This window comes from Ambystoma mexicanum, chromosome 3p (assembly GCF_040938575.1).
Source record: "Ambystoma mexicanum isolate Mex_15411 chromosome 3p, UKY_AmexF1_1, whole genome shotgun sequence".
Taxonomy (NCBI): domain Eukaryota; kingdom Metazoa; phylum Chordata; class Amphibia; order Caudata; family Ambystomatidae; genus Ambystoma; species Ambystoma mexicanum.
Genome location: NC_090925.1, coordinates 1,159,783,332 through 1,159,808,406, shown reverse-complemented (window position 1 = coordinate 1,159,808,406; position 25,075 = coordinate 1,159,783,332). Strand labels below are relative to the sequence as shown.

At 46.6% G+C, this 25,075-nt stretch overlaps 1 protein-coding gene across 1 annotated transcript in view; it reads left to right on the top strand.

The window, feature by feature from the left end:
• The window catches only part of LOC138580039 (uncharacterized), a 92,208-nt gene that overhangs the window by 22,997 nt on the left and 44,136 nt on the right, over positions 1–25,075 (top strand). The window contains exon 4 of the mRNA XM_069650269.1: positions 8,838–8,984. Coding sequence (XP_069506370.1) covers positions 8,838–8,984 — 147 coding nt within the window. The remainder of the gene's footprint in view (positions 1–8,837; positions 8,985–25,075) is intronic.

Here is a 25,075-nt window from a genome sequence, read left to right as displayed (position 1 = left end):
GGTGGGGTTGGGATAATTGAAGCAGTGAACACAATTAAGTGATGTACAATTGAAATGTTATTGTATGCACTGCAAGTTTGGTTGTATTGTATTGTTTGTTTAAATAATTAATAAAAAATGTTTTTTAAAAAAAACTTAATAAAGGAGCCAAGTATCCTGAAACGAAGAAGCAGCTCTGTGGAACCGCTCGTGATCCACTGGAAGGTTTGGCACCCTGACCTTGCTGTGGTCCTGTTGCACATGGATACATGGATCTTCATCCACACATGGATAGATCTGTATTTCCCTTGATCGGAATGGCTGGCTGAGGGGATACCTCTCGACATATTTGTCAATCATGGGTCCATTGGGAATTCGTCCAAATCAGAATGGGTGATTGGTGTGTTTCCTGGGCTTCTTCCTTATCATGAATTTAGTAGGAGGGGGGTGGTGGCAGTCTTCGCAATCTCTTTTCAGTCCCCCCTCTGGTCGACCTGTCGAGCACATCCTTATACGACAGTCCTTTTCCTCTTGGCTGACATATTTCTGTTATTCCTCTGAGGTGCCCATAGTAGTTGGTGTAGTCATCAAACAACCAGTTCATGTAACAGCACACTCCTTCAGGGTTACACCAAACCCACTTCCGCACCGAATGGGTTGTCCAGCTTCATTGCTCCAAGTGGGAACAGTTCACATTATGCTATTCTCTCTTTTATCTTGGTCCTTTGCTCCTCCTATTTTCACATCCATCAGGACCTGCATTCCGATAGCCTCTTCCGCTGTTTTCTTGCCTTTGGCCATGCTGATTTTAATCCCACACATTCATGTTGCTGCCAGCACCAGTGCTCCCATTATCACCTTTAGTCCATTAGACAGCCATGATGGCATCCATGGCCATATCTATGCTATCCAGCCCTGGTCCTTCGCTGTCCCCCTTGCTTCTTCTTCCATGTTGGCATGCATCCACGCCAGCTGCGCCACTGCATCTGATAGGGTTCCATTATCTTCGTTGTTGGCTGGTGTGAATGTGCAACAGGAACTAACTATCTTTGTGCAGACTCCTCCTTCCATGGCTGTGAGGAGATCCAGGACATATCTATTCTGGAGCGCCACCAACCTTATTGCTCTGAGCTCTTCTTTTATTGCATTGAACCCATTTACTGTGGAGTTGATCATCACCATCAGCTCTCAGCGGGTGATATGTAACCACTTTGCATTCGTGTACATCTGTACAGATGGTGTTATTGATGCAAAGAATATTCGTCTCCTGGTGAACAGCTTGTGTTCAGCTGGAATTTCATCGAGTGCTTTCTCTGATGCGTCTGAGAAGTAATTTCCTCCTCTCTTTACTCTGCTCCATCCTACTTGCTTCTCTGCCTTGGCTGTTGGTACCACTTCAATCAATCTCTTCTTTCTTTTGTTATTGTCAATTTTCAGGAACTGATCAAGCTTCACGTCCTTCTTTGGTACCAGTAGGGACGGCATGTTGATGTGCACCAGCGAGCAAACTCCTCCCCAGTCGGTTGGCAGCTTTGCGTATGCTTTCGATCCGCAGGCCCAGTAGTGATCCATCAGTACTGTGGTTCCTGCCATTATGCCTGCGTGTTGTTCAATGCTCCTGCATCCAACATTCTCGCCAACTTCAACTTCGCCATTGGTCTGGTAGCACAGTCCTGGTGTCTTCAGAGGGTTTATTGGCATCGGACCAGCTTCATTTTCCACCCATGTCAGTAGCTTTGCACTCGCCTCCAATTCCTTCAGGCACATGTCGTTTTCTTTCTGTACCTTGTTCATTGGCGACTGTGCTAGTGTCAGTGCTTTGCTTCCTCCATCCTTCCATCCGTCTTCAGTGTACACTTGGCCATAGACTAGTATATGTGCTCTCTCCCAAAAACCTGTCTCTCCTCCTGTCTCTTTCACTCGTGTCCATGGACATGGTAGTTCCTTCAGGGTAATTGTTAGGCAGAATTATATGCAGTACCCTTTGGGAACACCACACTCAATTAAGACTACAAGTGACAGTACAAATTCACCTTTGGTACAAGCCTGTACTACACAGTAAAGTGGTATCGATGGCTGAGCAGCCAGACTTATTTCAAGAGCAAGTGAGCAGTATCAATAGTTACACAAAGGATGGCAATTACTATGATTCAAACAAACACTGACTCAAGGTTTCTGAGTAATTTACACATCAGTTGTATAAATCACACTCTTTATACACCACACCACTCCCAACAGATTCTGGACAAGTTCAGCTAAAAAATGAAGTGTGAGCAAAATGGCATTCCAACAATTTAAAAAGGGAGGGAAAGACAAAGTTAGATACAAATTGAGCAGCACCAACAGGTAAGTAAGCAGGGCAATCTAGAAAGAGGAACCACAGTGATGGAATCAAATCAAAAAGGCTTAGGGCCAAAGTCAATAGGACAAAACTCTTTTGCTCAAGATCACACAGTTCAGGGTAGTTCACGGTTAAGTCTTTGCCAAGAGTTCCGGATGAAGTTGGTTGGCAGAAAAGTTAGTTTAAAGAATAGAGAAGGACATGCCCTCGGATTGGCGAAAGGTTTCACACACCTGCACTGCCTAGGGAAGAAACCAGCAGCAGAGCAAAGCAACAAATAAAATGTGCGCTCCTTAAAAACCAAGCAGGGTCCGACCTTCCTGGCTATCCGGTTCACTGTAGCTCTGTACAGCAAATTCGACCACAGGAGGCAGTCCTGGCTTGCAGTTTAGGTGAACTGGTTGGTCCCACCAGCTCAGGGGAAGAAGATTCCTGGTAGATCTTCTCTGTCAGAGTCTAAAGATTTGGACCTGCAGCAGGGCTTCACCGGGCGGTTCAGTCGTTGTAGGCGTCCTCTTCTGTCAGCTCCTCATTGGTTATTTCGTTCCAGTGGCGACTGTGCCTTTCCAATCCCAGAGACCTGCTTTTTATGCAGTTTTCCCCCATTCACACAGCCTGGCTGTCAATCACACAGCAGGGTGGCTGTCCTGGCGGGACAGTCACCTAGCCAATCAAACAAGAATTTGACATGGGTTACCAAGGGAACCCATGGCAGGGGTCCTAAAACCCCTCCCTCACATCCTGCCTACACAGACTTTCAGGCGCCTAAGGAGGGCTTCTGCGGAGTAAAACCGAGAAAGATATTTTCAAAAAGAAATGGCGAATAAACCCAGCCGGAACCGTATAAAAACATATATGGTCCAGCGGGTTTAAGTTCGAGGCTACCAAGATAGCCGAAAACAATACCAAGGTTATTCAAGATAACCGCGGTAGGAAAAATAGGGTAGTTACCACTGCCACCAGCCAAGTCTTAATGAAAAGGGAGCGAAACAATGCTCCAAAAGAAACAGACAAAAAGGGATAAGTATTAACCCTTTCCAGTACTCTATGTAAGATAGTTTGCACTGGGTCTGTGGATTTTTAAAGAGACTAATAAAGTCAATGGCAACTTTACATGTTCTGGGAGACAGTAGTCAGTCCCAGAAAATGGAGTCTGAGTTGGGAAGTCTAAAAGACAACCCTGTGTCACTGCACAGTAACAAGATGATGCCTATGGAGTAGGTGAGGCTCCACAGTCTATGAACACAAGAATGTTAAAACACACACAGCAAAACACATGTAAGAGTGGGTAAAAAGGCTCACACTCTTACCAGGTGATAAAAATGTATCCTAGAAATCCAGCAAAGCTGCTGAGGGACGCAGTAGGTAAGGGAAATTAGCCATTCTGGAGAATTCTCCCTAACACTCGCCCCCTACCCTCCCCCCTCACACCCAGAATAAGGGACAGGAGGATCTAATCCACTCCTGGATGATTCTCTACCTCTAGTTGGTTAAAAACATCCTAGACAGACCATCGGCATTTTAGTGGTGACATTCTGCTCTGTGCTCAATGGTGAAATCAAACCCTTGCAGGCAGATTAACCATCTTAGAAGTTTTGGGTTTTCCCCTTTCATTTGCATTAACCATCTGAAGGGTTGGTGGTCTGTCTGAATCACAAAAGTAGATCCATACAAATATGGCCTAAAGCTCTTCAGAGACCACACAATGGTGAAGCATTCTTGCTCTGTGGTTGCCCACCTTGTTTCTGGTTCCTTCAGTTTCCTACTGATGAAGCAAATGGGGTGCTCCCTAACTTTCTCATCCAGTTGACTAACTGCACCTATACCTGTATTGGAGGCATCTGTCTGCACAATGAAGGGTTGGTGATAATCAGGAGCTCTTAGGACTGGAGCTTGACAAAGGGCTTTCTTCAGGTTTTCAAAGGCTTGAGTGCCCTCCTCATTCCATCTAACCTTTTAGGGAATTTTGGAGAGGAGATTGCATTCAAGGGAGAAGCTATGGTCCCATAGTTCTCTATGAAATTCCTGTAGTACCCAGTGAGAACTAGGAAAGCTCTCACTTGGGTTTGAGTAGTAGGGGTGGTCCAGTTTTGTACAGCTTGTACATCGCTAGGCAATGGCCTTATTTCACCTCCTCCTACCTCATGACCAGGGTAGACCACTTTGCTCTGACCAATTTGACATTTGCTTGCCTTTATGGTCAGATGGGCCTTCTCAGGAGCCTAGAAAACATATCCTAAGTGATCAATATGTTCTTTCCATGTAGGGCTGAACACTTTAATGTCATCCAAGTATGCCATGCAGAAGTCCTCCATCCCATTCAGAACTTGATTGACCATCCTTTGGAATGTAGCAGGTGCATTCTTTAATCCAAAAGGCATAACCTTGAACTGGTAGAGGCCTGCTGGGATTGAAAATGCAGTTTACTTCTTGGCATGGTCTGTCAGGGCTATTTGCCAATAGCCTGACGTCAGATCAAATGTACTGAGGCACTTGGCTGAACCAAGCCTATCCACGAGTTCATCCGTCCTTGGCAAAGGATAGGCATCAGTCTTAGTAACTGCATTTAGAGCTCTATAATCCACACAGAATCTCAACTCCTTGGATCCTGCCTTTGGTACTAGAACAACTGGACTAGACCATGGACTTGTAGAGGGTTCTATAACCCCAAGATCAAGCATCCTGTTGACCTCTCCTTTAATCTGACATTCTGTAACCTCTGCTTTTAACAGGTAAACAGTCACCAGTGAGGATATCATGCTGGCCCCAAGGGGTCAAGCCTGGTGAAAGTGAAAACAGGGAGGCAAACTGATTTAACAGAATTTCGCACTCCTCCTGTTGTTCAGATGTCAGTTGAGAAGAGAGATTGACTCCTATTTTCTCATCCAAAGGTTGGCCTCTGAGGAGGTAATGTAGAGGTTCACTCTCCTCTTCCTCTTGAGCTGAAGCTAGAAGCAAAGCTCCCACTTCTGGTCTCGAGACATATGCCTTCAAAACCGTTGGTGTGAAAGACTCTGGGATCCTCCTTAGGTCTTCCTAAATAGTTCTACCAAATAGTTCACCTCTCCAAGTTTTCCCACAACCTTGAAGGGCCCTATCCATTTGTCCTGCAAGGCCCTCTGCCTTGTTGGCACCATAACTAATACAAGCTGGTCTTGAGTAAACTCAACCATGCTGGCCTTCTGGTCATGCCAATGTTTGACCAGAACCTGACCTGCTTTTAAGTTATCACTAGCTTCTGCCATCATGTGTGACATTCTCCTCCGGAGACCTATCACATAGTCAGTCACTCTGACTGGCTTGGGGGAAGGAGCACCCTCCAACCCCTCCTTAATCAGGCCAATGGACCTCAGACAGGATGGCCATAGAGAAGTTCAAAGGGACTGTAACCAACTCCCTCGTGAGGGGCATCTCTATAAGCAAAGAGAAGTAGAAGGTCCGACTTGCTTTTAAGGGGTTCTTCTAAAGCACCTAGCATGCGCTTCATAGTACGATTAAACCTCTCTACCAGTACATTTGTCTGTGGATGGTAGGCTGTAGAGAACTTGTAAGTGACACCACAGTTTTTCCACATGGCTTGCATGTAGTAGAACATAAAATTGGATCCCCTATTGGATATCACTTCCTTAGGAAACCCTACTCTGGTAAAAATACCAAATAGAGCCTTAGCCACAGCCTGAGCCTTAACAGTTCTCATAGGTATGGCTTCTGTGTATCTTGTAGCATGGTCTACTACAACCAGGATAAACCTGTTCCCTGAAGATGTGGGAGGGTCAAGGGGACCAACAATGTCGATGCCCACCCTCTCAAAAGGAACTCCCACCACTGGGAGAGGCACCAGGGGTGTCACATTCTTGACTCCAGTCTTGCCAGAGATTTGGCAAGTGTGACAGCTCCTACAGAATTTGTCAACTTCTGAACCCATTTTAGGCCAGCAGAAGTATAAGGAGAGCCTTTGCTTGGTCTTTTTGAAACTCAAATGACCAGCCAAAGGTATCTCAAGGGCCAACTGTAGGAACTGGAGTCTGTTGGCAAGGGGCACTACAATTCTTTTGCAGTGCCCAGGGATAGACTCTGTTGGTTCACTGTAGAAGAGGCCATCTTCCCAGCTTAACCTATGCTTTCTAACCTCTTGCCCATCAAGTTGGTTAGCAGCCTGTTGTCAAAGACCTTCGAGATTAGGACACTCTCTTTGTCCACTGCTAAAGTCTGCCCTGTTGGGTCCACCTTCTGCCAGTAAAGACTGCAGCTCAGGATGGTCAACAGGGTCAAGATCCCCAACCAAAACAGTGTCTTCTTACAGATCTGGCTCTTCAGAAACTGGCTCAACCACACAAGGTTATACCTCACTCTCTGCCTCACCAGGTGGAGGAATCACAGGTGCGATCTTGGACAATCTTGGGGATGTCCTTGTTGGTAGCACTGGGGTGCTATCTGACTTTTTCCTTGAGGTCTTGGGTTTCCCCTTTGCCTCTTTCTTTCCAGAAATAGCAGTGAGCAACTCCTGTGGAGTGGTAGTGATAGTTTCCTCTATCAACTCCTCTGGAGAGCCTCTTAAGGTCACCTCCCTTGCAGGTCTAGTGAGCTCCTGTCTCCTCTTACTGGGAGGCCTGGGGGTGCTCTACACAACTCCAAGAGTTTTCAGGTCATTACCCAACAGGACTCTCCCAGGCACTTCACTCTGCACACTAACAGGTATTTTGACAGTCATATGATTACACTGGATGAGAGCTGGTAACTGGGGAAGCATTTGCACAGGGCCTCCAGCTAACTTGGTGAGGCGTTTGGGTGCCTTAGCAACATCCTCCACCTTGAAAAATGATTAATCCACCACAGTTATGCTGGCTCCAGTGTCTCTGATGGCAGAGTCTCCTGCCCTTTCACAAGAACACTATCTTTATAATACTCTTTATTATTATCTGGGATAGTATTATAGACATCTAAATTCTGTTGTTCCACAAGCCCAGGGACACTAAGCAAACACTAACTGAGATTCTCACGGGTTCATCAGCCATTAGGTGAAAGTTTCCACTTGCCATATGTACTTCTTCCTCTGGGGAGAAGGCTAAGGAGACAGTGTGGACCCCTGAAGGTTGACCCTTACATCTGGGATCCCCTTTCACATGGTCAGTTGACCCACAAACATAACATTTCCCAAATGTCTTGATGAATGGGGGTTTGTTCTGACCTCCATCTGGTTTGGGTCCAGATAGTGCACTAGCCTGAAACATCTCTGGTAACTCCTGGTTCCGCTGTGGTAGCTGTGGGCTACGGGTTGCTGCCCGACACCCAGGAACTGGTCTTAGCTCCTGCTCAATAAATCACAATTTCAAACCCTGCACTGCTATGACTTTAGAAACCTCAAAATGAATGCAGATGATATTAAATCTTGTTAAACTTGGCAATCACATTGAGATCAACCCAAACATTACACATGGCAATGGCGTTGTGCACACACTATCAAAATCTTTGGTCTCTATGTTGAGCAATTAGAACAGGATTGATGCCAGGAGAACAAACACATTACATGCAGCAAAAGGGATGACTGGCCACATATGGACAGAGCCCTTTGGAAGCAGTGAGGCATCATTTGTCAGTGAAAGGCCACTATTAGCACATGTAGAGCTGTATATACGAGATGAGTACATAACGAAATTCAAACTATTTTGCACCAGTCAGTGTGGTGATATAGAGGCCCCATACAAATGTATGCTGTCACGTGATAGATATGGCATCTTATTCAGGAATGTGCAGAAGGCTGATCAGGCATTCTGCATTCTCCTTATGTTAAAGATTGCCAGAGTTTAACATATCCCCACTCCAGACAGGGCAGCAATAAGGCTACTCAGCAACTGAAAACCATTGCATGGCAACACTCCTAACAAAAAAGTCAACACCTCTACCTCTGCACTTCACAAACATGCTACCTCCCTCCAGCCATTGACCGGATCAGCACTGATGAGATCAATCAGTGCATAGAATGAATTCTGATAAATGCTGGTTCTCCACGAGCATTGACTGTAGAAATGGCAGACCTGATGGACAACCGAAATGTAGATTTGCTTTTCATGTCAGAAACCCAGTGTTCAGACTCATAGACACCAATTTTCAAACTGTGCATCCTTAAAGTGTTCCCTTCTATATTAAATAATACTAAATAGATCAGGTGGGTGGCGTAGCCCTATCTATAACTTAACATACTCTTGCTCCAAACTGCATAAAGTTACCACGTCCTCCTTCACGTTGCAAATGAAATTACTTCCACATGAGGAACAACCCTACTGGCTCCAACAACAATTTAATCTCCTGATTCCCTAACTTTGCTACATCTTTGAAATGTATCTAAAAACTCACCATCACTGAACCCAAAATGGTTCTACCACTGTGTGTCACTAGGAACAAGAAAGGCCAGTAGTTTCTGTATAAAATATAGGATATTGTTCGACTGGTGATGGGAAAATAGAAGGACTGATCTTGCATGTATGTACCTGAATGTTTATCCCATCCTGTTTTCCAGAACATTAATTTACCTGCAGTGGAATATGTCACTGAGGAGAAGCACATGATGGAGGAAAGGCACAGTGACATACACATTAGCACACTGTCATATCCGTCCCTTGCCTCCAATGAGAGAAGCCCAGAGGAAGAAGCAGAACCTACTAAGGTATATCATGTTTATCTGCTTCAGATGACTTGCGTGTTTGTTGTTTTATTGACATTTAACCACTGGCATAAATGTTGTTTTAATCTTGCTGAAGCTGCCGGCTACGTAAACAGTATTGGATGTTCCATCTATATCGATCTTATTCATTAGTTGTATTCAAGGCCCCTGAGAGGGAAAGGGGAAGTGAATACAATGAAACAAAACAGATTCAGCCTGCTTTCGGTGATCTCCTACTCTTCTTCTGGTTAAGGCTGGAATCTGAAAAACATATACAACAGTATTATTATTCTCTCTCCTACTTACCACATCGTCCCCTACTATCAGTAATTTTAAAATTGTAATATTGATTCACTTAATCAAATTCTGTTTTTAAAGTGATTTCCTGAGCAGCTCATTATTTTGATGAATTGGAGAAATGTGTTCTGTTTTTGTGAGTAGACCAATTAATGTTTCTCCTGTTGTTACAGGACAATCTAAACTGTATGTTCTAAGGTTGCATTCTTTGCCTCATATCCTCGTGGACCTCGAGTTGTCCTGATTTTCCTCATTGCCCGCAGCCTTGCACTTCATTTCCGTCCTGCCCTGTGCTCAATGCTCCTGATCCATGTATTTTCAAATGGAGCAATATTACGCAGGATGCTTTTGCTAGGAGCTTTTCGAGTCTATCTATAGACAACCCGGAAGTGAGTATTTGTTCTGAGTTCTGTTCCAGTTATCCTGTTTCTATGATAAAATTCAGAAGGTAGTAGACTGCCTCTCTCGCGCCTCTTAGAGTGAAACATGTTAAGACATCATTACCTAAATCCAACCTTTAGGATAACAAGGACATAAGAAAGTTTAAACAGACATTTTGTCGTCTTGAACGTCACTGGCAGAAACATAGCGATTCCTGCTCAAGGATTAACTACCTATGATATGTTAAAGGACACAACACATTTATTAAGCTATCGAATAAAAAATATATTTTGGTAACCGTCTCCTTACTAGCACTAATAGTAGTAAGAACATTTTTAAAATTCTTCATGAATTACGTACAGTCCAAGCAGTCACCCCTAATATTATATCTTTTTAATTTCTTTGTGATGAACTGGCTGATTTCTTTGAATCCAACATTTTTAGTATCAGAGAACAACTGGTGAAGGCATCTCCAGCCTGCAACCCTGATGTTTCTACCAGGTCTAATTAGGGTTATGGTTCAGGAAAAAATCATTGATACATTTTCAGAACTATCAGAGAAGTCTGCCCTCCATTCATTGTATGGTTGAAAGAAGACCAACAGGGTCTTCTCTTGACCCCTGTCCTGACTATCTTTTGAAAAATGTTTGTGCATGCATTGTGATAGATAGCTGCAACATTATTCATCAGTCTCTGCTCCCTTGTTATGTACTGTAAGTAACTCATGGTGGCAACAGTAAAGACAGGCACAAGTGGTCACAGTTCAAGGATGTTTATTAAACTGTTAATGCAGGGTGGAAAACCACCTAGCCTAAACCAAAACCTAAGATGGGAGCAAACTTGAACCATCAAATGAAAAATAAGGCAGTCCTTGTGGCGTCTTCTCAAGTAAAAAGTCCTATACTAAAAAACCTATTGCCAAATCTTTTGCAACTAATTACAGAAAGAGTGTGGGATAGGGTTTTCAATAAAGAAAGAAGTGTTCACAAATAATAAGTCAGGATGTGATTGCCAGGGGTCTTCCTTCCCCATGTTTTGAGCACGGGACAAGGTGGGCACAGCATGCACTCGAGCTTTCACAGCACGAGTCGACTGTTCTGTATCGGTTATCAGTTCTTCGATGGTTAAGTTTCTTTTCAACAAAAGTCTCATGCCAGATTGCAAGATGGCTGCCAACCTGTGAGGACGTGTCTCTCTGTCCTCCGTCGGAGCCCACAAAAGCAGGACTTCCAGCTGTCAAATAAAGCAGCAGTCCCCACTAGACACCTAGAATGCGGATTGGCTGGCAAGCTTCAGCACACAAACGCAGACCAGGCACTGTGAAGTGGTGCCTCGCGTACCTCAAACAAGCAGACCTACTGTGAAGAGGATATCAGGCCCCTGTGACCTGCGGCGCACCCTCAGGAACGGAACGAGGGACGCAACTTGCAGAGCCGCCATCGGAGCAGCGCTGGTGGAGGGACCGGATCCGGAACAAAAGGAGCGTGCAGTGCCCCACCGTGTTCAGGCGAGTCAGAGGCAGGAGAAGGAGAGGAGCATCCTGGTGTCCCGTTCTGTACCCTCAAGACTACGGGGAGGAGATCCGGCCCCCAATGAAGTGAGGCGGCGAGTGGGGTCCAGGAGAGGGGGTGCGCACATCCCCCCTCCAAAAACTGCTTGCAGGGCCTCTGCGGTCGACTGTCAACGTGCCCCCCCTCACTCCACAGTTCAAAGCAAAACCACGGAGGAGATGGGTCATCCCCCCCAGAACTTGCAGCAGCGGTTTGACCGTCGGAATATCAAAGAGACATATAATCAGCTGAACAACAGTCAAGAGCCAGCTGAAGGTGCATCTGAAGGGCGCAGCCCTGTGATAGGGCAACAACACAAAGAAAGTGGCAGTTTAGGGAAACAACTGAATGGGTATTTAAGTGGAGACTGAGAACAGCAGTGAAGAGGCCCGGCCATTGGCGCCCGGCCATCTTGTCCCTTTGCCTTCCCCATGTCGAGCCAACCCGGGAAATTCCTATTTTGGTCAAACAGACCCACGCGCAAAATGAAGCTTTCGCAGGCTTCTGCATGTCTTGTGTGTGTGCGCCCAGTATGTGGGCTGGAGCTGTCTTGTTCCAATACACTTCCTGGGTGCCAGGATGTCTGGTGTGCTGGAATAGCAGGCAACAAACACAGCTACACCACGAGACCCAGAATTAGACGGCAAAGCGAAGGAGGCAACCATAAGCACAGTCAAACCAGCAATATATAAAGGGAACTCCCTGAGTCCAACTAGCTGCAAGACCTGGAGAAGAGGAAAACAACGTGTGGACTCCCAGGTTAAACTAGCTACTGTGGATGACCACACCCTAGCCCAGAAATTGCAGCAGATCACGGTAGCAACCTGACAGGAGTGAAAACCCAGGGGAGAACGGGGGACAAAGGCTACAGAGAAAAAAAGGTCTCAGCAGAGAAGCAAATAAGGGGTTATCAAAGTGAATCCCCCAAGAGTCCTGCAGATACTAGGAGCCAGAGCGAAGAACGTCCCTGTTAAGCCCTAAAATGGGTCATCCGACCCGCAAGGGAGCTCACTGGAATGTTGTTGGCGCCAGCACACAGAAGAAGCCTTGGTGGTAGGACCTGCGATCCAGCCGAAAAGTGGGCTCAAGGAAGGGCAACCACACACTATGGTTCTGAACAAAGAGGACCTACAGGAGTGCCTTAGAGCCATGGAAGACAGAATGGTGAGCTCCTTCCAGGATCAGATCACTAAAATGAGGGACGAACTGCGGAGCTCGCTACAGGAGGTCAGGAAGGAAGTCATAGGACTGGGCAACAGAGTGGACATAAATGAAAGGTTAAGCCAACAGGAAGTGAAGGGCACGCTGCTGTTTACACTGAGTTCAACTGAGAAATTATTTTGTTTCATTCCGTTCCGGTTTGCCGTGATGTGCATTGCCTGCTGCTAAGACTGCCTGCACCCTTAACAGCCGAAGGACTTTGACCCCGCCCATTCAGGAAGTTCGCCTTCATAAGGCGACCTGGTGCGCCCTTGCGCCATTAAGCCCACAGCAAGTGAAGGGCATGCTGCTGTTTACGCTGCTTGCCTGGGTGCCGCTGCAGCTGCCTGTGATCCCACGACAGCCGCCTTTCGGATTCCGGAGGTGAGATAAGACACTCCATCTAACCGATGGCCCAATCAGAAGCATTCATTAACACGCTGCGAGAACTGCCCGCAAAGGTGATATTGACAAGTGTCTCGCATTACAACGATTCACACGCTACTAACCCGCGCCATACACGAAATAAGTAGCAGTAAGCGCGAGAACGGTTCTGCTTCAGAAATCTGGAATACAAACTTAAGTGACGGGGAGAAAAGGAAGGCGCGACCAACTATACAACGCTGCTTGACATTTAACCCAACATAGACCCTAACAACTTCAATCTATACAGTGATAGCGATTCTGGCAACTCGCCCTATAATAATCAGGTGGAGACTGCAGGCCTTTCCTGGCCTTTGATCCACCCACCAGCAGCCTGAAGAGAGCACACAATTCTTGTTATGCTAGGCAGAGAACGTTAGTAAACACTGCTAAGAATAACAGCTGGAGACTGCATACCACGTTTACCAAAACAGGGACTTACCATCAGGTGGAGACTGCGGGTCCTTTTTGGCCTTTGATCCACCCTCCACCACTCTGAAGCCGACGTATGACTTTTCTCCCGTAATTAAGAGTTTAGCACGCCAATCAATACTCTAACGGCTAACAACGGAGACTGTGAGCCAATCTCTCCTCTGACCACTGACGAAGGACCTGAAGAGCTAACTGCGCACCAGAGATGCAGAAAGGTGGAAGGGTGTCCAAATCGTACACTACGTCCAACAAATAAGGGCATTACCACACAGCCAGAAACAAATAATAAATACAGACCTCAAAATGACACCTCTGCAAACTAGACTGCAAAAAAAGGTCACAGGCACTCCAAAAAAGAAGAACAAAGGTGAAAAGGAGCAGGGTAAAAACAATGATGCAATAGAAAATGCAATAGCAGCATGCAATGAAGAAATTCCCAAGGAACGGGAGAACCCAGACCACAGCCATAATACAAATACTGACAAACAATCGTCAAAAGAGAATGATCTGACACATAATCAAGAGTCTATTCCACTACAGGTGGAGCAAACCAAATCGCCACAAGTAGGAAAAAATGAGAGTGAACCAATAATGGGACAAATAACGCCAGAAGCACAGGATACAGAAAATAATGCAAAGGAAAAGACCCAAACCAGTCGAGAGGGGAAGCAGAAGCTGAAAGGAAGAGCAGAAACAACACAAGTAATGAGCTTCCAAAAAAGGACTCAAACCAGATGAAACCTACCACACAAGCAGGAAAGAACACCAAACCAAGCACTACAAGTAACCCAAATGAAGCAGAAACAAAAACCTTCCCCAATGCGAAAGAGAAAGATGTAGACAAACAACTGGAAAATCCATTTAATGAGAGTGAAGAGTTAACCCAAAAACAGAAAGCAAAACAAGCAAAAAGAAAGTGGGAAACACTATATGAGAGCCGCAGACACTCCCACTCGATGGCGAATAAGCCTCCCGATCAATTAAACCCGAAAGCAGCAAGACTCTCGCTTGATATCGCTGAAATTGAAAACATCATGAGAAGCCATGAAAAAAGAAAGGAGGTTTATGCAACAGACAACCTCTCGGATTGATAAACCTAAATGAAGCACAATCCCAAGAAAGCCACACAAGCAGAAAACAGAGAGATAGAAAACAGCAAGGAACCACAGGGAAGTATATGACATTCACAGAGGAACAAATTCCCAAAGACAATACACTGTTTTACCCAGAAGTATCATCTACACCAAACTTATGTGGATGCGAGAAGGACCATAATCAAGAAATACCATCAATCCCAACATCAATGCTAGATTTACAAAATATGCTAATAATGACAACATCCCAATCACTGATTCCATACATGAAACTACAAGAAGCCCTCACAGAGGCAACAAAGGACCAAGCAACCTTATTAGCACTAATTCACACCAAACAAACATCCCAAGATGTATACATGAAGAAACTACAGGAACGCCTAGACAAGGAAGCCCATGCCAGCCAGATATGGAAATCCAAATTAAGTGACATTGCAAGGAGCGAACGAGCTGAACAACCGGACTTAATCCAAGCACTGATTACAATGATTACTGCAAGGAATAGCCAGATAACATGCAATAAAAAAGAAAGCTTAAATGGAAAAACAACTATCAAGCCAGCCACCTTTGAGACACAAGAAGTGGCAATAGTCACACCCACCAACGAGACCGAATCAGATCTGCAAAAAAACACAGAGAACACACCAGTAGGAAATGTAATAGATCTGACTGATACTCCAAATACTCACCTTAATTCCATGGAAAAAGACGTGGAAAGACCTGAAAACTATGACATCTTCAATAAAGGAAGCAAAACGATGTCTGAGAAAGAGAAACTAAAACCAGGCAACAAGGGAGAAAATAAAAGACAAACAGGCTTGCAAGCCTTCCTGAAGAATCTTAATGCCCCTGCAAAAGAGAAGGCAAATACAATTTACAAAAGTGAACTGAAAATGAAAATGCCTAAACGAGTGATCAAAGGCGAGAGCCCACGAAAAACAACTCCAATGCAGAAGGAAGATTACACGGAAGAAAGAATAAATGCTGAAATGATGGACATGTCAACATATGCGGAAGAAACAATCGACCTTTCTGAGCAAGCCCAAATACAAAAAAGTCAAGTATCCAAGGTCACTGTTGATCAATATGAAGAGAACCAACTAGAAGAATCTACAAGATATGACTACTCACTGGAGGAAATCTCAAACTAAGATTTCCAAGATGAAACACAAACAATGGAAGGAAATGAGATAAGCCTGATTGGATCCAGCCCGGAGGAAGCCACAACACCAAGAGACCAAAGGACAAAGAACAAGGAAAAGCGAAACACACCCATGAAAGGAATCGAAAAGATAAAACTCCCGATGTTTATTGATCCAATATAAAAACTGAAAAGGCTGGAGCACAAGATAAAATTAAAAAGATCAACGACACAAAAAGTCAATCTAATATTAAACAGAATAAATATATTAAGGCTGATGCACGTCATACCAAATATGAAAGAAATATCAATTAAAGATATTCTCTATATTGAATTCTTGGACCAAGAAACAACGGACCAAGTATGGATTGAATTCACCAACGAACAAGCGCTGAAGAGAACGATGGAAAACATGATGATATTCAAACAACTAGGATTTGACCTCTTACTCCCTCCACAAAAAAATAAGGATGAAAGAGAAAACAGAGACATAAGCGACAGACAAGAGATGACATACCAACAGGAACATAAAACAAACAACAGGAAAGAAACACTGTTTAGAACTGATAATCAACAACAAACAAGGAGGACAACTGAAGAGGGAAGAAAATACGAAGAAGATCCATACAGACGACAAGACCTGAAAATCAAACATGGAATATGGAGACAACTGGATGAAACAAACTCAACCGACCAAGAGAGCATGAACCGACAAAGCTAACAATTAAAGGAAGAGCGGTGTTCAATGCTCTCAGTATGCTCATGGAACACACATGGACATAAACACTTATTCAGAGACCTAGAAGGAAACGATCTGTTGAACTCTGATATAATATGTATACAAGAATCCTGGCTGGCTGATCAACCGATAGGCGACGGATACGTGGTATTGATGAATCCAGCGATCCAAAGGAAAAAAAGCAGACCGTCAGCAGGACTCCTGACCATGATAAAAAAAATAAACCGATTGAAATAATAGAGTCAGAAAATGTCCTACCCTGGATACAAGCAACCATAATAAAAATCAGAACAACACAGACGAACAAGTGCGCAAGGAAAACTCTAACTTGGTGCATAATTAATGTATACTGGAATCCCACCACCGTCACAGAGGTAAACTTCATAGACTATGTGTTCTCAGCAATGGACCAAGCCAAATTGAAATACGAAGACGTAGAAACTATAATCTGCGGTGACTTAAATATCTACCTGTGCAACAGAGAAGGAGAAGAGAATGCAGAATCTGCATTAAAAATACGTGCCAAAAAATGGAACAACAAAATCCTAAACAGACAAATGACCAGATCAGACTGTTATGATAGAGTAAACGGCCACATGATGGCAACCTGGGAAAACAGCAAGAAAACGGCTATAATTGATTACATCTACATGTCCACAGGTATTAATGAACAACCCAACCATGCCATTAATATGAAAAACACAAACAGCGACCATTATATCTTGAGAAGAACAATAAATGTCGCAATTAAGAAGAAGGAAATTAAGCACCTACCCTGCCTGGAAGTAAACAACGGAATTAACAGACTACGGATCAGTCAGCACAAGATTGAAACACTCCCAAGTGGAATGTCAAAATCCAAACTTGATGACAACCAGAAAATTAATTACGGATGGCTCTTACTCCCTTACAGAAAAGAGGAAAAAAAACAAATCGCTGCCACTGCACAATCATAAGCACGCGTATAACCTTAGAGTTGTACAAAAGAAGAAGGAACTGAGACAAATAATTAAATCAATCAAAAAAGGCACCACAGGAGACATCCAACAAAAACCTAAAAGGGCAAAGCAACAACATAGGAATTGGATGAAAAATAACAAAGCTATGTTACTACAAGAAGATGCAGAGAGGATGCTTCAAGCCACGAAAAACAGAAACACAAGACAACTATGGGCGCTACTGAATACACAGTCACAAACTCAAGATGCAATGACTACTAAAGTTCAGGAATCAAGCTGGATACAATACTATACCAGCCTATACAGAGAAAAACACCAGAGCAACAAAAATGGAAATCAACCAACAAACTACTCATGGCACCTCATATGGGACCTGGATGACATAAAGGAGGCAATAAAGAAACTGAATACATCAAGAGTGCCTGGACCCGACGGTCTATCAAACATGATAATCAAACAAAATCCTGAGCCTTGGACCCCAATATGCAACACCTTATTCACCCTAATTGAGAAGACCAAAGAGATACCCGAAACATGGCAGCAAGCCACCATAGTCCCAATATTTAAAAACTGTAAAACCGAGGAACCCAGCAATTACCGCCCTTTGGCATTACTAGACCCATTAGGAAAAATATTTCCTAAAATCTTGCTGAGGAGTCTGAACAACTGGGCCATAACGGAAGGAAAATATGCCAAGAGACAAACAGGATTCATCCAAACCTTAGGAACCAACATCAACTTATTCATCTTGAACTTGTTGAAACATAAAGCCATACAAACCAAAACTCAAATATATGCAGCATTCATAGATTTAAAACTTACCTTTGACTCGGTAAACAGAAAACAGCTATGGAAGAAGCTAAGCACATGGGAATGTCCAAGTAATATATTGGAACCGATTAAGCTTCTATACAAGAACACCAACATAAGGATTAGAATGTCTAAGGAAGGAGCATTAAGCCAATATATCTATGGCCTAGCGCATACCTCTTAGTTAAGTTATTTCAAGACGTTGGTGATAAATTAGTGGGGGGCCGGGGGGAAAAACAACCTTGACACTGGGTTGTGTTAACCTATGCAAAACAAACAGATGTCCACACTCTTGTGGAACTCTCCCGTCCCATGCACACCCAATCAATTGTGAAAACAATCAATAATTTAACAATTGTAACAATTTGTTTTTGAAAAATGTTTGTGAAAAACAATTTAAGACAATGATTATGTTAAAAAATAACCATCAATTTAATGTTGCTATCAAATAGAAGCTACACATTTGCATATTGATTCATTAGATGTTTATCATCTATACTGATGCGATTTCAACTTTACTTATTAAGCGTGGACATACACATTTATCTATCACACTCATTTTAGGCGCAATATTCTTCGTGGGCACACAATTCATAGAAATCAGTGCACAAGTGGCGCACGCGGCTGGCGCACAGTGTGCGCGTGCGAATCCCTGCGCCAGCCGTGTGCGCTAAAATCCATTTCCGCGCACAGCGTATTCATGGATTCCAGCCACCAAAACCAGCCGTGGTGCACAGTGGCGCAGCGACCCTGCAGCAGCGCCAGTTACGCCCCCAAGAACGCCTCTCGCGCAGGGAAAAGCCATCAAAATCCCCAATCCAGCGCAAAGGGCTGCGCTAACCCTGTACCAGCACGGTAAGCGGGCTACGTGCATCACTGGGGTGCGCGGGAAGTACCTCACGCGATTGGCCCCGTGCGAGCAGGGTACGCGTATTTCAGGGGTGCGCGGGAAGTTCCACAAGCAATTTCAGCAGGGTACGTGTATTTCAGGGGTGCGCGGGAAGTTCCACACGCGATTGGCCCCGTGCGAGCAGGGTACGCGTATTTCAGGGGTGTGTGGGAAGTTCCACACAGGATTTCCGCAGGGTACGTGTATTTCAGGGGTGCGCAGGAAGTTCCACATGCAATTTCATCAGGGTACGTGTATTTCTGGGTGCGCGGGAAGTTCCACACGCGATTTCAGCAGGGTACGTGTATTTCAGGCGTGCGCGGGAAGTTCCACACGCAATTTCATCAGGGTACGTGTATTTCGGGGTGCGGGGGAAGTTTCACACACGACATCAGCAGGGTACGTGTATTCCAGGAGTGTGCGGGAAGTTCCACACGCGATTTCCGCAGGGTACGTGTATTTCAGGGGTGTGCGGGAAGTTCCACACGTGATTTCAGCAGGGTATGTGTATTTCAGGGGTGCGCGGGAAGTCCACACGCAATTTCATCAGGGTACGTGTATTTCAGGGTGCGGGGGAAGTTTCACACGTGACATCAGCAGGGTACGTGTATTCCAGGGGTGCGCGGGAAGTTCCACACGCGATTTCCGCAGGGTACGTGTATTTCAGGGGTGCGCGGGAAGTTCCACACGCGATTTCAGCAGGGTACGTGTATTTCAGGGGTGCGCGGGAAGTTCCACACGCGATTTCATCAGGGTACGTGTATTTCGGGGTGCGGGGGAAGTTTCACACGCGACATCAGCAGGGTACGTGTATTCCAGGGGTGCGCGGGAAGTTCCACACGCGATTCCATCAGGGTACGTGTATTACAGGGGTGCGCAGGAAGTTCCACACGCGATTTCATCAGGGTACGTGTATTTCGGGGTGCGGGGGAAGTTTCACACGCGACATCAGCAGGGTACGTGTATTTCAGGGGTGCGCGGGAAGTTCCACACGCGATTTCAGCAGGGTACGTGTATTTCAGGGGTGCGCGGGAAGTTCCACACGCGATTTCATCAGGGTACGTGTATTTCAGGGTGCGGGGGAAGTTTCACACGCGACATCAGCCGGGTACGTGTATTTCAGGGGTGCGCGGGAAGTTCCACACGTGATTTCATCAGGGTACGTGTATTTCGGGGTGCGGGGGAAGTTTCACACGCGACATCAGCAGGGTACGTGTATTCCAGGGGTGCGCGGGAAGTTCCACACGCGATTCCATCAGGGTACGTGTATTACAGGGGTGCGCAGGAAGTTCCACACGCGATTTCATCAGGGTACGTGTATTTCAGGGTGCGGGGGAAGTTTGACACGCAACATCAGCAGGGTACGTGTATTCCAGGGGTGCGCGGGAAGTTCCACACGCGATTCCATCAGGGTACGTGTATCACAGGGGTGCGCGGGGAGCACCACACGTGAATTGCACGTGTGGGTCCTCCCAGGTGTTCCCTCTACACCCTCCTGTCAGGTTTCCTTCTCTTATTCAAGTTTCCTTTTTATTATTTATCCTTTTCAGATTAGCTTTGTGTGGGTGGGAAGTTTTCCATTATAGTTGGTTAGGCCTTAACTTGCTGATTCAGAATCCTGGTTCTGACCCAAGGCAAGATGGAGCCTCACAGTGACAGCTCTGATTGGCTAGAAGACAATGCTGAACAACAATGAACATTCTAAACTGTCACTCTGTGCCTTTCATCATCAAAACCCCATCTGAGAGGACGTGTTTAGTGGCTGCTCCTGCTTTAGTCTTAGGCCTGGTGGATTTTATCCTTCAGATCTCAGCAGTTGAGCGGCTACTTTCTTGGGGGTTACAGGAGAAGTCATCAGCTGGCAGGAATTCGTTTTTGAAGATAGGAAAAGCAGGAAATCTTTGTGAATTCGCTCAGGAGATAAGTGACTTTATTTTTACTGAAAATCTGTTCATCTTAATAACATTCTCCTTGAAAATCCGTTAAAAGTAGTGTTTCTACTAAAACTATTGAACTCCCGGAGTGCGCTTGTGTTTCCAGTGTGGTGTTCCTTAGCGCGAGATTTTGACTGTCGCGTGCGAATTCAAGTTAGCGCGTGCTTTCTCGCGTGTGTATTCCGAGCGCGAGTAGTTGTTGGTCTCGTGCAATTTTAAACGCGCGTGTGTTTTAGAGCGCGGGTGATCCTTTGCGCGAAAAGCTATACGCTGCGTGTGAACTAAAGAGCGCGTGCGATTTCATAGCGCGGGTGATCCTTAGCGCGAGAAACTATACGCTGTGTGAGAACTACAAAGCGCGTGTGAAATACAAAGCGCGTGTGATTTTTAGCGCGGGTGTTCAAAGCGCAAGTATCTGTTCGTCGCGTGCCATGTGAGTGCGCGTGTATTTCCTAGCGCGAGTGTTTCTTCGTGTGAGTATCAATTCGTCGCGCATGGAACAAGGATCGCGTGTGTTTTTTCCAGCGCGAGTGATTTTGCGCGTGAGAATCACTTTGTCGCGTTTGAACTCAATAGCGCGGGTTTTTTTATTTCGCGTGTCTCGCAGGAGAATATAATTGCGCATGTGGACTATTGCGCGTGTGGATTATAGCGCGTGTGGATTATAGCGCGTGTAGATTATTGCGCGAGTGGATTGTTGCGCGTGTGGATTATAGCGCGTGTGGATTATTGCGCGTGTGGATTTTTGCGCGTGTGGATTATTTTGATTGCGCGTCTTCATCCGTTTGCGCGTGTTCTTCAACCAGGAAGATTTCTACGTGAAGTTCATCGATAATTTAAATGGAAATAACCTGCGTGTGCATTTAGCACGTGTTTCCTCTTTCTTCAAGGATTCAAAGACTCAAGATAATTATAAATAGTTTGAAAAGTTTTGAAATGACAAGAAAGAATATTTTAAAGACAATCTAATTGTACTACCATTGCATGTTGGAAAAAAGACAAACAAAGAACTAAGACTTCCAGTTTGCCTAATGTAAGAAGTTGCAGTGAATTTCAAGTATCTCAAGTAAGAGAGATTTTCAGCTTCTTATCCGCTTCTCAAGAAATTTCAAGAGAAGAACCAGGTATGATTCTTAATTATTAGTTAAGGATTAATGTCTTCCCATTCATAAGGTTAAGTAAGTGAATTAAGGAAGTGTATATGCTATTCTTTATCCTCTGCATGTTCAGCATTGATTAGCCTTGACGCAGTCTGCCTGGTGTTGTTTTGTTATCCCATCCCCCCTTTCCCTTTGGGGTGTAGTTTACAGAGCTGAATTGAAAACTAGTTCTGGGAAATACATCTCAGGGGGATTGTCGGGGGTTCAGCAGCTTCCGCGGATACAGGACCTCTCAGCCTGACACCTCCACGGCCCCTGCAGGTGTCTCACACCACAGGGGCCTACCCTGAACATGTCCTGCAGGCACCCCATCCACCATGGCCATGCCCCCCAGCCAACCCACATGTCAACTTGCACTACTGCCCACCAACGCATGTCCCCCTGCACCCCCAGCCACCAGGGGCACCCTCAACCAGGCCCCCACCCATGTCTCCCACCCCCCCACCCCCCAGCAGTGCAGGCTCACCCTCCACCAGGCCTCCACCCATGTCTCCCACCCCCCATACCCCCCAGCAGTACAGGGTCACCCTCCACCAGGCCCCCACCCATGTCTCCCACCACCCCCACCCCCCAGCACTGTGGGGCACCTGCTAGCAGGCCCCCACCCATGTCCAACTCATGTTCCCCACCACCCCACCCCCCCAGCAGTGCAGGGTCACCCTCCACCAGGCCCCCACCTATGTCTCCCACCCCCCCTACCCCCCAGCAGTGCAGGGTCACCCTCCACCAGGGTTGCTCCATGGTTAAAATGTGAAAGAAAAATACAAACCAACAGTGAACTATGTACATACGAACAAGCCAGGGTCCATTATTCCAACAAAAGAAATTAAACCTATCTAACTACACTAACTAATAAAATAAACTATATACAGAAATGTGGCCAATGTCCAAAAGGTCCAAAATAAATCCAAAAAAAAGGAAACCTAACACTACCTACATAACTATGTACAAGGGCAGCGGGCTAGTTTGACGGCTCACTTTTGGATGTCCCGGGCCAGGGCATCATCGAACTCCTGCTCAATGTCCCGTAGGCGGTCCTCCTCCATGGCCCCGAGGGTCCGCAGGGCCGTCGAGGTGTCCACCTCCAAACCCCTGCGGATTGCCTCAAGGCACTCGGCCCGCCTCAGGGCACTCCGCAAGGAGTTCTCCGCCCTGACCATTGTGAGCCGTGCCTCTTCCGCCCGCTGCCGCTCCGCATCTATGGCGTGGCCCAACCGCTGCCACACAGAAGACACTCTCTGTCCTGGGTCCTCCTGCCGATGCCTGCCCCTCCGATGTTGAAGGCCCCGAGCCTTCATGGCTTCCACCACGTTGCTGCTGCTACTGTGCCTCTGCCCGTGCACTGCCTCCTGCTGCCTGCACATCCTCCGCCGGCTGGGGTGCAGTCGTTGATGTGGCCACCCCTGCTGGACATCCGACTCCCGACTGTGGCAGGGATGCCTCCTCCACCAGCCTGGCCGCACCGTCAGAGGCAGCTCCACAGGGCACCCAGGTGACTGATGGGTGGGAAGATGGCACGGAGGACGACTGGCGCGTAGGGGGTTCAGTTGAGGAGGGGGTCGAAGCAAGCCCCATCATAAGGAGGAATCCGGCCTGGGTGACCTGTCCCAGCAGGCTGACGTGGTCAACGAGCCATTCGAGATGATGTGCAGTCTCCTCATGAAAAGAGAGCGCGTCTATGACGTGGCGCGCGGGGTGTTTCCCTCATTACATGTGATGACAGAGCACACGTGGTAAAACTGCACGTCCGAGTGATCGGAGGGAAGTGGGCGTACACGCGATTGGCCTGGGTACGTGTGTTTCGGGGTGCACGGGAAGTTCCACACGCGATTAGCCTGGGTACGTGTGTTCCAGGGTGGGTGGGAACTTTCACACGCGATTGGTGGAAATCCACGTGTGTTCTGTCATCACGTGCAATGAGGGAAACACCCGCGCGCATCACGTCACAGACGCGCTCACGCACTAAGGGCCTTTGGTCCAATGAAATCGCATATGCGTGCTGACGTGCATACGCGCTAAGGGCCTTTCCTCGAATTACACGCAGACGTGCAGGATTTTCACCTGCCAATTCACTCTGTATCAAGCTGGCCACGCGTAAGCACACGGAAGACCACGCTCCTGCCCAAAAGGCCGAATTACTGCCCCCCAGAGCCCCGAGCAGCCTCCCACGAGCCATCTGCTGCTGCCTGCCTGCCTGCCTGCTGCCACCGTGCCCTGCCATTTGGTGCCTGCACATCAGACTCCCGACTGGGATACCATCGCTCCACAGCCCAGCCCCAGGACCCAGTTGCCCACCCACTCCTGCCTCTGGGGTTGCCATGTCGGGCACTGAAACATCTGGCACCACTGGCAACCCCCGGCCAGAGAGGCAGAGGGGCACCAGCTTCACTGCCACCGAAGTTGGTGTCCTGGTGGAGCAAGTCCTGGGGCAGTATGATGCCCTCTTCGGAAGTAAGCGCGCCAACAAGGAAGGACGGACTCGGATCTGGACGGACATCGTGACTGCCATCAACGCGGAGGGGGTGGCAGTACGCGACTACCAACATGTCAAGAAGCGCTGGGATGACTTCAGGTCCAGGACCCTCTTGAAGGCCTGGCGCCTCGTGGAGGGGGGCCGGGGCCGCATGAGTCATATCCAGATGAGGGTCCTGGAACGCGTAGGCCCAGCGCTCCACGCCCAGATCCTTGAGAGGCAGACCCGTCTGGAGTTGAGCGGTAAGTGGCCAAGCATTGCTGTGTGAGACAGGGCATGTCGCAGTGTGCTGGTTGTCTGATACTTGCCTGTATGTGTGACATAGGCCATGTATGCATGTGTGTGTGTAGGGACGTCATGCATGTGAGACCAGTAATGTGTGAACCACACGGTTGGTGCATGTGTTCAAATGCAACATGGGTTGCCCTATGCGGAATGGCCACATGAAAGCATGCCAGTCTCTGTTCCTGGACATGGGTGGGGGTGAGGGATCGGTGCGGATGCCATGTACATGTATGCTGTCCATGTCTGTGTGTCTGACCTGTGTGTCTGTGACTTGTGAATGCCAGGGATGCATGACACATGTCTGTCGCAATGTTCAGGTTCACTGAT